Raw genomic sequence first — 15,028 nt, 5'->3', positions numbered from 1 at the left:
TATCATCACGTCTGTTCAATGCATTTACCATTGTTAATATGATTTATAATGCGTCTCCAACAGTCAAAAATTTGACACCCGAATGTGCAAATATGTCAGCTGTGTGCAAGGCATAGGGCGTCAATCACTGGAGTAGCGATCTCCCTGCCGAGAGTGACTTCGGAAGGCCATATTGAAAGGTCTCGGTCCAGCTCTTAGTACTATATTTTGTTACTATTACTTTTTTTAATCTTTATTATTATTATTATTATTATTATTATTATTATTCGACCCAATTTCACAGAGAAAAATTACCTTACGAAAACACACCTAAGCACTCCAACCATTGTGGTCAGGCCTAAGCATCTGCTCTTGGATCTAAGCAGTGTCAATCATAAATGGTTCCTGTGAAAATACAGGACTTTCTTTGCTCATGGTAGCGAAGCAGTAACTAAACAGTAATGTACAATCACTAACCACCAACACTCACAATGCACTTACTCAGTAAGCACTCACACTTGCATACATTCACTATAACACACACACACACACACACCACACACACACAATACACTCATCACACCTCAATAACACACACTCTCAATAACACAAAAAAACACGATACCCAACACTCACTAGGCACTCACTATACACTAAATGCTCACTAAACACTTGAAATACTAAATTTACTAAATATTCATTATACCCCAAACATTCAGTAAACATTCACTAAATATTCATTATACCCCAAACATTCAGTAAACATTCACTAAACACTCACTTAATCCTAAACATTAATTAAACACTAAACATTCACTAAACCCCAAGCGCTCATTAAATACTAGCTTACCAAACCCTAAATACTTATTAAATACTAAACATTGAATGAACATCCACTCATTAAAAACTTAATAAACACTTACATACTAAACATTTGCTAAACACTAACATTCACAAGACATTCACTAAATGCTCACTTAAAATTCGCAAAACTTTCACTAAAACAAAACCCTAAACACTCACTGAATACTTACACACTAAATATTCACTAAACACTACCATTCACAAGATATTCACTAAACGTTCACTTAACATTTACTAAAACCCTTAAGACAAAACATTCACTGAAAACTTACACAATAAACATTCTATAACATTCACTAAACCCTAAAGACTCAGTAAACATTCACTGAATACTGACACATTAAACAGTCACTAAACCCTAAACATTCATCAAACACTCATAAACATTCACTAAACGCATACTCACTAAACCCTAACAATTCGCTAAACACTGACTCATTAAACATTAACGATAGAAAAAATTGCAATCGCACTAATTTTTCATTTCTTTTGTTTTTTCTTTACATTAATGTAAGGTGATAATTTTTTTTTTTGTTTTTTTTTTTTTTTTTGTCTAGTTTGCTCTTGTATTTATTCATAATCTTCTTGAGAGAATGGAAATGTTCGAAATAACTTGGTGTGTAGAGATGTTGTTTAAAAAACAGAGATCCTCTGTGTCCTTCCTCAGGCAGGTGTATTATGTCTGACGAATTTTACACCAGCCGAAAAAAAATCGACTATAGTAACAACAATATTCATTCATAAAACTGATAATACAAAAATGTATCCATGATTTCATTAGCATGAAAGTCAGTTGAACCCAAACAAAAGAAGTAGTCCTGCTTCGATAAAACAAACCGAGTAGGCTGTAGCACAATTATTATGATCTGTACCCTGACTATAGCGTATATATTATATGCATTACTATCTATTTAATGGGTGCGTAACTCTATTTAACAAATGTTATGTACATAGACATTTTACAGCAGTAACTCTAATAACGATAAGAACTTATATGCTACTCTATAGTGGCAGTCTTCCAACCACCGCTACATTAATTTTCATATCGTAAACAAAGCTATAGCGAGTAGGGGAGACCGGGGCTAGTTGGCACACTTTTTACACAATTTTGGTTATGCGTATATAAAACAAACTTTTTGCAAAATTCTTACCACCACTGAAAAATATTAACATTCGTCTTTATCATAGAGCAAAATAATTGTTGTTTGCTTTCAACATAAGATAACAATAAGCTTTAGAAAAAATAACTTTTCGTGCCACTTGCCCCACGGGGTAAGTTGGCACATTGATAATTAAAGGAAAATTACTACATTGCATTTAAATCAAATAGCAAAAACACCCTCTGAATTTCCAAAATACAACATATAAGGCATTAGTATTACTTCAGATCATCATCTAGTTGTAATTGTGGCAGGTGTGAAATAAATCCTCATCATAGTCTTCATGCTCCCACATGTTACATGCCCTGCACTGGACCCACACTTCTCCTGGCTTACCAAACACAGGCTCTCTTCAGCTGAGCTTTCTTCTGGATCAACAAGAGCAGTTCTTAAACTCTGTATCACGCTGATGACTGATCTGAAGCCCATGTGTCTTTTCGGACATCTCTCAATCTGTTACATAACCATGCGTAAACTCAAAATCTTGAAATAGTCTGTAATTCAAAGTTGAAATTCCATCATTCCTAAACCAATTGAAAACAGCAGAATAAGTGACAACTAGAGGTAGAGCCGAGGAAACTTTACCAGGAATGTCACAGATGGGCATACTTGATCCTGGATTAACAGTCATCCACGAATCACATGCCCTGTTAACACATTTCTTCAGATGTCCATAAACACTAAAATCCAAGGACTGCAACTTGTGAAGGAAATGATAGGACACTACTCTCATTATCCTTCCAAAAATCTGAAACAAACGTAAATTATATAAATAAATAGGCTTACTAATGTATTTCAAATAACGTGTGCCAACTTGCCCCATTTATTTTGAGCCAACTTGCCCATCCCAACCTTTGGTACAAAAAACGATTACCAGTCCACACCAAGAAGCCTTGAATTAATAATTTTAATGCTATAGAATCTTTATTTAAACCATAAGGAAAACTATGCTATCATTGAAAACTAATCTTTATGAATGTATAGATGTTAAGGCAAATAACAGAAAGATTAAAATATTTACTTACTACCATCAAAATCAAAATTGTCTCATAAATTCGAGCTCCGACGGTCTATCTCTATAGAATTTTGCTGTAATTGAGGAACCACGTGGCAATTACACAGTATATGTATAGAGTCATCCTATTGGTAAACTTTAAAGTCATGTTGAGTATGCCAACTTACCCCTGTAGCCAACTAGACCCGGGCTCCCCTACTATAATTGAAGTCAGTTGCTTGCTTGACAAAATTAATATGACTGAATTATCATGGGCCTACAGATGACTGTTATTTATATGAAAACAATAAATTATTTTTGTGTTAGATCAGCCATCGTCAACCGGGGTTCCGTGAACGATCGCCAGGTGTTCCGTAAGAATTCATGTTTTATTTAATTATTGTTAGTTATAAGTATATATTTTTCGTTAAACATGGCGTGAGAAATTGTAGTCCTATAATTTATTTTATCGTAACATATCGTGCGAGATTTTTTCCCTCTTGTTTTACTAAGGTAATTAATACAAATGCCAAACATATATATATTAATATATATATATATATATATATGTATGTATGTTTGTATATATATATATATATATATCGTATATATATATATATATATATAATATATATATATATATATATTATATTTATATATATGATATGAGTGTGTGTGTGTGTGTGTGTATTGGAGTTCCTTGGGATGAGGAAAAGTGTCTCAGGGGTTCCCCAAAGTGTCAAAGGTTGGGAAACACTGTGTTAGTACATACCAAAGTATATAGAAAAGATAAAAATGTTTTATTAAATATATCATGATAATGTATGATACGGGTCAATAGTAGCCCACTATACTAATCTAGACATTCATTATCATCAGGGCTTGCCCTTTCCCCTGCCACCTGTTAGTGTATGTCTGTCAGGAGGAAACCACCCACTAAAATGGTCTGTCATTACCATCACGCATTCTAGGATATGAAGTGCTATTGTAGTACAAATTTTATCTTGGTATCCCCCAAATGTGGATGCAGATCCCTGTCTCCCCCTCCCCCTCCCCCTCCCCACTCGTTGTGGGGTGTCTGTCAGGGGGTAACCACCCACATAAAAGAAAACGTCGTCATTACCACCACAGTATTCTAGGAGTGCAGTGCTATTGTAGCGTAAATATTACTCGGTATCTCCTAAGTTGGATCTAGATCCAATTAACTCCCCCTTTTCAGTGCGTCTGTCAGGGGGGAACCCACCCTCCAAAATGTCTGTCACTGGTCATTCTATAATCAGTAGAGTCTGCAGATATATTATATATTAGTTTCATCTGGTATCTCATATATTGGATCTAGACCCAAAATCTAACGAGCAATTAGTGGTGCTTGTTAAGTAACCTACCCATATATTTTCGGCAGACGGTTCAGTTTTTTCACAGTTTACAGTCTACTCCTAAATACCGGTAGAGGTTACAGTCGGTATCTCGTTCATTGTATCTCAATGGTCCGGGCTGCCGGTCTAAATATGTGATCCCCAGTTCATTGACGCCGAAATAAATTTCTTGGTAGATAGTTTTATTAAACTGTGTTACCCAAAGTTTTTTATACTACAGTCTCTATCTAAAGCTAGATCGATGTTTTACGCCCCTCATGATATAACTGAAAAGGTAGATTTCAAGGCATCTCTTGCTCTTCCTTATAATAGAGAACTTAATAAATTTTCTAGGCAGCTTAAAGGAAAAAAAATGGCTTCAACATAGTTTTTTCAGTACAACCAGTACAATCAAGAAAGAAACTCATTAAAAATAACCCGGGGTAATAGGGAGAATGTAGGAGGGTATATGGTGAATACCTTGCAGTGATTGCCAATGAATGTTACGTGGGAGAAAGCGGACGTTCCATTGATAAGAGAAGGAAGAAAAACACGTTGCTGCCTGCCGAAGGGGAAGTTCATACAGTGCAATTGCGCAACATACATGGAGAAAAACCACGCAATAAATTTTAAAGGTACGGAAAGGTTGTTTTTGCATGTAAACGACAGGACTTTGAGACGAGTAGTAGAAGGGGCGTTAATTTCATTAAACGAGACCTTTGCAGGAAATACTGGTATTTCAGAAAATACAGCTATTTGTGAAGAGATATGTAGGAAAGGGAAAATTTCAAACTTTAGAAATATATGTGCCAAATAACGATGCTGCCTCCTTCTCCTGTTTACTCACTCATGTCATTTCTCCAACTAACCACCCAACCAGCAGAGAACAAGCAGTTGACAATAGAAACATTCCCCCACGAAGATCAAGACGAATTCAGGAAAGAACGAGGGCTCAACCGCCTGATCATTCATAATATAAACTAGCTTGTTACCTAACCGTTTTTTTTTTTTTTTCAAATGTTTGTGCTCTTACTTGTTAGTTCCTTGAGGTGACATATCACATTTTAGTGAACAAGACCACAGTTGATGGTCGAAAGCTTTGATCCTGTACTAGAGATATATACTTTAAAACTACAAGAGGATTTTACTTCATTGTGGATGTATCCCCACTACTTAGAGGTACGACATAGTACCTGGATTCTGCATATATATATATAATAATATATATAGATATATATAATATATATATATTATATATATATATATATAATATATACTTGAGTACTTCTGGAAACCGAGTAAAACCAGAAAGACTTATGGAAAAATGCGACGGAAATTAAAAAAGAAAAAAAAAAAAGCTTGTGATACCCTGTTTTCAGTGTTTTATAATCTCTTGCTTAAAAATCCGGCTGTTGTCAAAGCTTGCAAATCAGAAAATGCGGTATTATTTTCCCTTGCACTTCAATTATTATTTTCTCTGGAACACACTGCCTCATTTGAAAATATATTTTTTCATACAGCCAGCTTGTGTTTTCACTGCCCTCTTTTCCATTTGATGAATTTCACCAGCCCCTACCATGTGTTCTTTGTGGCCTCATAATTAAGTCATCCTGTCTCTGCATAATAATAATAATAATAATAATAATAATAATATAATAATAATAATAATAATAATAATAATAATAATAATAATAATAAAAGTTCTTCTGTATAAAATAATCAAACAATTTCAATTAAGAGTTCAACCATAAGCAGAGCAAAATTCTCGGTACTGGTAATTCATTTTCAGAACCATTAAACAATTTTTAGATTTTTACCCTCATCAGACACTGCTATAATATTAAAACTGGATGAAATTAAACCTGCGTCTGGGTTGTGAATATGAAGGGACAGTTAATTCAATAGAACTATGATACATTAACTACAGGTAAATTTTTTAACAGCCTGCATCTCTCTCTCTCTCTCTCTCTCTCTCTAAAATAATGTGATAAATGGATAAGTGATTCAGTTACTTGAAGTCATTAAAAGTCAGTAAAACTTGCAAAAAAAAGGAGAAGACGAAGAAAAAAAAAAAACCGATGTGGTTAGAGCTTTTCCCTCTTCACTTTTGACATAAAACCTCTCCATCTATTAATGGGACGAACGAACAAATGGACGAGAAGAAAAGAACAAGAATAAAACACCATGCAGAATCCCTGTAACTGCCCCATCCTTTTACAAAGGAGAAGTTAGGAGGGGCCCTTAACTGCGGAAGGATAGATTAAAAAAAACAAAAAAAAAAAAAAAAAAAAAGTTTTGACCCTCAGCCAAGACAGGAGTCCAAATTGGGAAAAGGATCCTCTGTCTCATAATGAATTTCACTCTGTGATGTTTCCAAACAATAACATTATTTTTCTATATCCTGGTCTGATACCGAGATGATCTATTGAACGTACAGTTATACAGATACTATCAGTATGTAAAGTGCAAATAAAGATTTAATGTTATTATTAATCAACTGATCTCAAAACAACTGCCAACGAAAATATTATATAACTTCGAATGTGCCGCAAGTAAGAAAGTTGATATTTTCATCGTTTTGAAAACACAACGAAAATCACACTACACTTTATGCCTTATTATTATTATTATATTTGGGAAGCAGACCTCTCAAGCACACTTTATTAAAAGCAAAGGCTACTTCAGCAGCGTTACGCTTGTAGAGATTCTTCTCTATTTTCCGAATAGCGGCTTTTTCTGTACTACTTAAACAGGCTAGTAGTGTGCCTATGGAGGTCATTCCCAAATGCAGGGTCAAGATTGGTGTATGTATTTCCATTACAATTTTATGGGTAAACTATGATACCGTATTTGTCACAATAGAGAGAAACCGTTATTGACTTTGATAACTACGGTAGTATAGTTTACCCATATAAATTATAACTTAAATATATACACCAATCTTGACCCTACATTTGAGAATGGCCTCATAGGCGTTCTACTAGCCTTTTTCAGTAGCACGGAAAAAACCGCTATTTGGAAAATAGAAAAGAATCTCTACAAGCGTAACGCTGCTGAAGTAGTCATTGCTTTTTATAAAGTATATTGTTATTATTATTATTCAATTTTTGGCTCCCAGGTAAGACAGGAAGCCCAAATCACATGAAAACATTTATCATCATGACGATTCCAACGGCGTCATAATTCTGCCTTTCGTTAGTTTAATTGACACACAGATGCTGTATTTATTTATAGCATGATCCATTACACACACACACACACAAAAGGGGGAGGGGGTCTACTCGTTTTCTTTTCTCATAAAACCAAGCTCAGCCACACCCTCGAGACCAATCCTGAACCCTGAGTACTCCTTACAAAATCTCAACCTTTTCAACCTTCATTAAATAATTAAGTACTAGGAATTTTCTGGTGCCCCTTTTCACCTTAATTCCTTTTTCGAGCGCCATGTTCATTTTAACTTCCATTCTTTTTTTTTTCCTTTTTTTTTGTCCTTAATTTATAAATAAGATGATGTTTTACTTCAATTCTCAAATCGAATCTGTTGTTACATCCTCTTGATGACCAGGAAATCAACCGACGACATCAAACCTAACATTCTGATGTCCGCAAGTAAAATTCACAGAGAATTTTTTATTTTATTTTTTTTCTTTAATTAGATGCAGTCGTGATACAGATTAAGTGGGTGAACTCAGCCCGTTACGGTCTGATCGTTCATTCGGTAATTGCAGTCCCTATTAGTAAAAGTTCAAGTCTAACTCTCATCGGTAATGGCTCGGCAATCCTGTGTAGATAAGAGATATTTGCTTCACATACGCGATGCGGCAGTTCACAAACGGGAACCTCACTCTCTGGGGAGGGCGTGCTGTCGGCTGTGAACGGGTTTGCTGCTAAATGTTCAAAGGACAGAGATATAGTCACCTATATTGTCCGACAATTTGCAGTTTACACTTCGGGGGGTTCTCCTAACGTGAAAATGTTGCAATGTAGAGGCGGAAGTTACAAACAGAGCCGAAGGTACGGCATTGTACGTACTATTCCAATTAACGCTGTATTTCAATTAGTATAAATAAGCAATTGACACCACCATTAATCATTACATCTGCATTCCTTTGTGTAATTTTACTTCTCTCCCTTGAAGGCCACAGGCCGAAAGTCTCTGGTAAGTTGATGGTCTACTGATTTTGCTTTGATGAATTGCTTATTTTTTCGTATCTAATTAGAAGAGTCTTGAATTCTCTAAATCCTTTGGCCGTTGCAAGAGCCTTTTAATTAGGTGTAAATAATACGTCGCTTACCAAACAAATCCATCTAAGCAATCAGTAGATCCTCAGCTTACCAAAGAGTTTAGGGGTATGACCCTCTAATGAGTGGCGAAAGTGTAATGTAATCCTACAGGTTTGAGGTCCAAATCCACTGCATTACGTAAAGTGAAGATCAGCGGACAGATTTAGCCAATATTTATTGAATCACGGATAACAATGAAACATTGAGCAGCTTATCTGCTTACGGAAGCAGAGATTAAAACAAAAGAAAAAAAAAGGGGGGGGGGGGAGATAAAGGGGTGCGTAAATAAACAGAAAAACGTCTGAGGGGATAAGGACTCCTAGAATTTTGAGAAAATCGTAAATCTCTGCTTCTGGCAACAGATAAACTGCTATTTTTTTCTTTTTAGCAAATATACTTCTGTTTGCAGGTCTGTCTAAAGAATAAAATGAAAATAGGGAAGAGAACTCAAAACAAACACACATAAGGGAGCAGCGAATCTGGACCCCCAAAACTGTAGAGTTACCAAGTCTAAAACCCATTTATCTTCCAAGATAGATCTTACAGAAACTTCTTGGTAAGAGACATCTGTCACATTCGAGTGTTTCTTGCAGAGTTCGAGCAGCACTTCGTCCGCGTTCTGAACAAGGTCTACCAGACGATCGAGAAGAACGAGATGCGTCTCGGAGAGCACGACAGACGGGAGGCAGTTAGGGTCGAGTGGCAACAGGTAGAGTTAAAGCAAGTTGGTTGACTTGTTTGTTTGTTTGTATGGTGTTTTGACGTTGCATGGAACCAGTGGTTATTCAGCAATGGGACCAACGGCTTTATGTGACTTCCGAACCACGTCACGAGTGAACTTCTATCACCAGAAATACACATCTCTAACACCTCAGTGGAATGCCCGAGAATCGAACTCGCGGCAACCGAGGTGGCAGGCCAACACCATACCAATCACGCCAATGAGGTTGACTAGTGATAAGTGGAATGGAATGGAATGCCAGAGGGCAAGCGTTGGGACCTATGGCGAAAGGTTTAAAAGGGTGTGTAATCGCAAGGAAGACCTCAAAGCAGTTGCACTATGAAATAATTGTTTGGAGAAGGATGATAGCTAGATGGAGGAATTATAATATGAATGGAGGTACAGTAAAAAAAGGAATGAAAAGTGGTTGCGGTCCGGGCCCGAAGGCACGCTGTAAAGAACCTTTAGTAATGCCTACAGTGCATGATAAGAGGAGATCAGTTGCAAAAGATATGTAATATCAAATTCCAGTTACACAAATATGTAATGTCGATTGCATATTTGTAATGCCAAATGCCAGTTACAGAGGATATGCAATACAAAAGTCCAGTTAAATACGATCCGTAATGCCCAATGTCAATTACATAAATATATATACTGGCAAAATCCAGTTAAAGACGGTATTTACTCTCATTTCCTAAATGTGGAGTTTTATTAAGCATAAATTTATTATATATTCGTTTAGGATAAATTTCACCATGACTTGCTTGCACGATAATCAGTCAATCATATTTACAGAGTTTTGTCACTAATTCCTAAATCTGACATACAGCGCTTATGTCGTTAATATACGAAATAATATGCAAATCCGAATTTCAAACAGGCATGCTGGGACGAATTCATAAAACTGACATGAGGTGCTTACTTTAATCTAAAATATTACGTATTTCCAAAGCTTAGCAAGTACAATATTTCACGGGAAATTAATAACTCTATATACAAAATCATGCCGATTGTCATCCATTCTACAAACTAGAATTTTTTTTAATATCCGTGTTATCCATTTTGTAGGCTAGAATCTTTTTTAAAATCCGTGTTATCCTTTCTATAGGCTAGAATTTTTTTGATATCCGTGTTATCCTTTCTATAGGCTAGAATTTTTTTTAATATCCGCCGTTATCCTTTCTATAGGCTAGAATTTTTGTAAAATATCCTTTTTATCCAGTTCTTTAGACTAGATTTTTTTTTTAATATCCGAAGAGAGGTGTTCATCGAGTGCTGGATGACATTTCATGACAGTATATCAGTCCTAGAATTTACGTGTTGCATAACAAAAATCACGCGGAAGAATCTGCTCTATATAAATATTAAAATTTTAAAGAGAATATGGGCACTGAAATATATAATGGACTAAGTTCTTACTGACTGATGAAGTCACACATGACAATAAGGAGAAACAGAGAGAAAATTGTGCCACATTCAGCTGCTACTAATCACATTTCTTTTCGTATATATTTTCGCATACTTCTGAGATATAAACTACCTTATTATGACTATTTTGCCTTTTTTTTAAGGCTAGAAATTACGTGGAATATTACTGTTAGCTTGGGATATTTTGAAAATATCTAATCGTAGTCTATACAAAAGAGTTATTTGTTCTTAATGAGAGTCTGTCACTTGGAAGGCCATACCCAAAACGTGTCTGCACCCCTAACGTTTCTGTGCTCCAAATGTTTCTGCATCCCGAACGTTCCTTTAACCCAAACGTTTCTGTAACCCAAACCTTCCTGTACCCCAAACATTTCTGCACCCCAAGCGTTCCTGTATCCCCAATGGTTCATGTACCCCAATGGCTCCTGTACCCCAACCGTTCCTGTACCCCAAACGTTTCTGTACCCCAAACGTTTTTGTACCCCAAAACGTTTGTGTAACCCAGAAGTTTCTGTACCCACAAACATTCTGCACCCAGAATGTTCCTGTACCCCAACTGTTCCTGTACCCCAAATATTCCTGAACCCCACCGTTCATGTACCCCAAACATTCCTGCACCCCAAACATTCTTGTACCCCAATGTCCTGTACCTTAACCGTTCCTGTACCCCAACCATTCCTGTACCCAAAACTTCCTGTAACCCAACCATTCCTGTACCCCAAACGTTCCTGTACCCCAACCATTCCTGTACCACCCCAAACGTTCCTGTACCCCAACCATTCCTGTACCCCCCCCAAACGTTCCTGTACCCCAACCATCCTATACCCTAACTGTTTCTGTACCCCAACGGTTTATGGACCCCAATCGTTCCTGTGCCCCAAACATTCCTGTACCCAAATCGTTCCTGGTAAGTGGAGGATCTACTGATTACTCTGAGAGTCACATACTTTTCAATACTTGACTCAGACCATGCCTTAGGATTTGCTAGAGGTTTAAGGTTAATTAAAACATCTGAGAGCCTTGCATCTTAACTTAGATGTATGAACTGGTGCAGTGTTTAGTGGTTAGAGTTGCGATATGCCCCTCAGATGTCCACGGGTTCGCGTCTACCCCCCAGGGGATGAAAAATCACTAGCTCTGCATCATGATCAGTTACTGCTGCAGTGTGGGGTCTGTGGTGGGATGTTTGAAACTAAGTCTTCGGAAGCTTGAATTTCAAGTCAATGGTTCCTGTGTGCTTGTTCCAGTGAATCGGGTTTTTCATCTAATGAAATAATAATAAGTTAAGCATATCTTAGTTTAACCAGACCACTGAGCTGATTAACTGCTCTTCTATGGCTAACCCGAAGGATTAGATATTTTTACGTGACTAGGAACCAATTGGTTACATAGAAAAGGGTCCTACAGCTTACTGTGGGATCCGAACCACATCATATCGAGAAATGAATTTCTAATCATCAGAAATAAATTCCTCTAATTCCTTGTTGGCAGAGTGGAGAATCGAACTCCGGACTACCCAATCGGTAGGCGAGCACGTACCCCACTCGTCCAACGAGGAACTAATGAAATAGTAATTAATAAATATATTAATTTTCTTTGTAACAGGTGTCCCTGGTGTGCGATCGCGTCCTCCTGGCCTGCTTCTTGCTGTCGACAGTCATAGCGACGACGACTATACTATTTTCCTCGCCCCACGGTCCTTGACAACATCTCTGTCGCGTTTCTAGCGGAGTCAGCGAAACGAGAGGTATGAAACTTCGTCAAAGAAATCTTATGAGAAAATGAAGCGAGAAGGGCGGCCACACATCTAATTGTCTAAGAAGTCGTTAAGTGTCACAACCGTGCCGGTGGGGTCCCCTCCCCCCGAGGGCATAATCAGCACTGGAAATCCTATATCGACCTAATTTTTGTTTGTTCATTTATTCATTTCATTAAAGCTTCTTAGAACCTATGTGATTCCATTTTCTAAACAATGCTAACTGTTCCGTGGAATCGAAATGTCAAGCGTGGAACTGGGAGATGGATCCTTCCTTCCGTGTCACTTCGCTAAAAAAAAAATAAAAAAATAACATGTTCTGATTAATAAAAGTTTTGGTAATTTTCATTCTATATTCTATTTCCCTTAATATGATCATTCCCACTTCTTAAAAAGTGTCAAGGTTGTATATGCACGCGCAATAAGTACACGCAAGTATATGAATATGTGAAAACACACGCAAGTATATACACATATAGTATATATGTGTGTGTATATATATAGACCTAGGTTTTTAATTAAAAAACAACGAAAGTCGACACAGGCAACTCAAGGATTCATTGAAATTCAGGTTCCGTACTTAGAATTAACATCAGTTCATCTCCATTATGCTTAGCTAATTATAATATATATATATATATATATATATATATATATATATATATATATATATATCATATATATATATATAAAATGTGTATACATACATATATAATAGAGATCGATTGGTTCTACTTTTCCGGCCCCGGGTGGGGCAGGGTAGGCAGATGATCGGGAGGGTAGGAGAGACATAACACATCCACCCTCATCCTGCAAACATGTTTGTTCGCCCCGGTTGGCGGGCGGGGCACGTAGGGGATCGGGTTTGTAGAGGAGACATGACACCTCCCCCCTCTGGCACTACTCACGTATATACATATATATAGTATCCTGGACTAATTAGCTAAATTGAGCGAGACTTGCAAAGTTAACCAAAGAGAATGAAGTACATAAAGAGATGGGACTTGAGATAAACCTCTGGACATTCCAAATAATTTAGACAGTAAATTACTTAAATGAAATAACACTAGACGGACTTTAATACATTTGGGAACGATGATACCCAACAAAGATTCTCCTGAGCTGAAATTTTATGAAAGACTTGAAAGACAGATCAAGCAATGAATGGGCAGACTGAATGAAAATGTATAAATCAGATAGATTACAGAGGAAATCTGCATACGAAACTAACATTCTACTTAGACTAGTATGACTTACATTTCTATTCTAACATGAATCATGATATGACAATGAAACTATGTATAAAAGAATTTGCTGAATTGTGAGTAAGAAAATAAATATTATGAGAATATTATGAGCTAGATGGCCCGACAGAGTTAGAAATGACTCCATAACGGAAGGTTATTATGGAGATGAGACAATGAAGGCCGAAGATATGGAGAAGGGTTGGACGTGTCCTTCGTTCCAACCCAAGGGGGAAGAGCAAGTGACGGAGTCAACTGGCTTCTGTGATGGGCTCCTGAAGGCTTCCAAGACCCAGATCCACTTTGTGGCCTCAGCTATGAGACGAGAAGCTGGCGATGAGGAGCGGCAATGACCACAAGCACTTGAAAGAAGTGAGCGGCAGAATTTCACTTTTTCCGCTCAGAGTGAGGTCAAGTTCAGGTCTCAGATTTGTTCATCGATTCATTGTAGTTTCTATCCGATTTGCTCTGTCCACCAATAGATGCCTGGTAAGAGTTTATTGCATGGGTCAACTACCGGACAATAGGTTTATAACGAAGTGGATCCACCTGCCTGTCCTCATTAGGCGAGTAGGTTACGACCACACCACTGGGATAATATTCAAACACATATATATACATTTATATACGTATATACCTTATATACATATACATGTGTATATGTGTTCACGCATGCCCATGAACATGCGTGAAATTTACATTAGATTCTTATTAACTATGCAATCATGCTTTAATAAATAAATACCGTACTTCAAGTAGGTAGAACAAATACGCTCAATAACCTAAAAATCTCCCTCAAATATACATCACTGTGTAGGTACTGTTCTAGGGTGTAGCTAAATACACGACTTGAACTATACAACTATACAAAATATAAAAAAAGTATGCAATATTCTGCATATGGATGAAATACCTTTTCAAGACACGCACTATATATATATATAATATATATATATATATATATATATATATATATATATATATATATATATATATATAGATATATATATATATATATATATATATAGATATATATATAATAATAATAAATGACGCTATTGTATTTACAGACAAGGTCTAGAGAACAAAAACCTTTTTTAAAATACATATTTCAATATTAACATCACAAGTATTTTATGTTTAATCACAAAAAAAAAAAATACTTATTTTTCGAATCAGTACGTCCACAAATTCATCAGTTTAAACTTTTTTTATTTTACTTCCTTAGGTAAGTTTAAAA

At 36.5% G+C, this 15,028-nt stretch overlaps 1 protein-coding gene across 1 annotated transcript in view; it reads left to right on the top strand.

Moving 5' to 3' along the window:
* The window catches only part of LOC135209327 (uncharacterized), a 35,158-nt gene extending 22,328 nt beyond the window's left edge, over positions 1–12,830 (top strand). The window contains exons 5-6 of the mRNA XM_064242030.1: positions 9,230–9,345; positions 12,394–12,830. Of these exons, the coding sequence (XP_064098100.1) occupies positions 9,230–9,345; positions 12,394–12,492 (215 nt within the window). The 3' untranslated portion in view covers positions 12,493–12,830. The remainder of the gene's footprint in view (positions 1–9,229; positions 9,346–12,393) is intronic.
* Positions 12,831–15,028: the final 2,198 nt, after the last annotated feature.

The sequence above is a fragment of the Macrobrachium nipponense genome, chromosome 37, assembly GCF_015104395.2.
Source record: "Macrobrachium nipponense isolate FS-2020 chromosome 37, ASM1510439v2, whole genome shotgun sequence".
Taxonomy (NCBI): domain Eukaryota; kingdom Metazoa; phylum Arthropoda; class Malacostraca; order Decapoda; family Palaemonidae; genus Macrobrachium; species Macrobrachium nipponense.
Note: the sequence above shows the minus strand (reverse complement) of the source record. Positions and strands in the feature narration are given on the sequence as shown.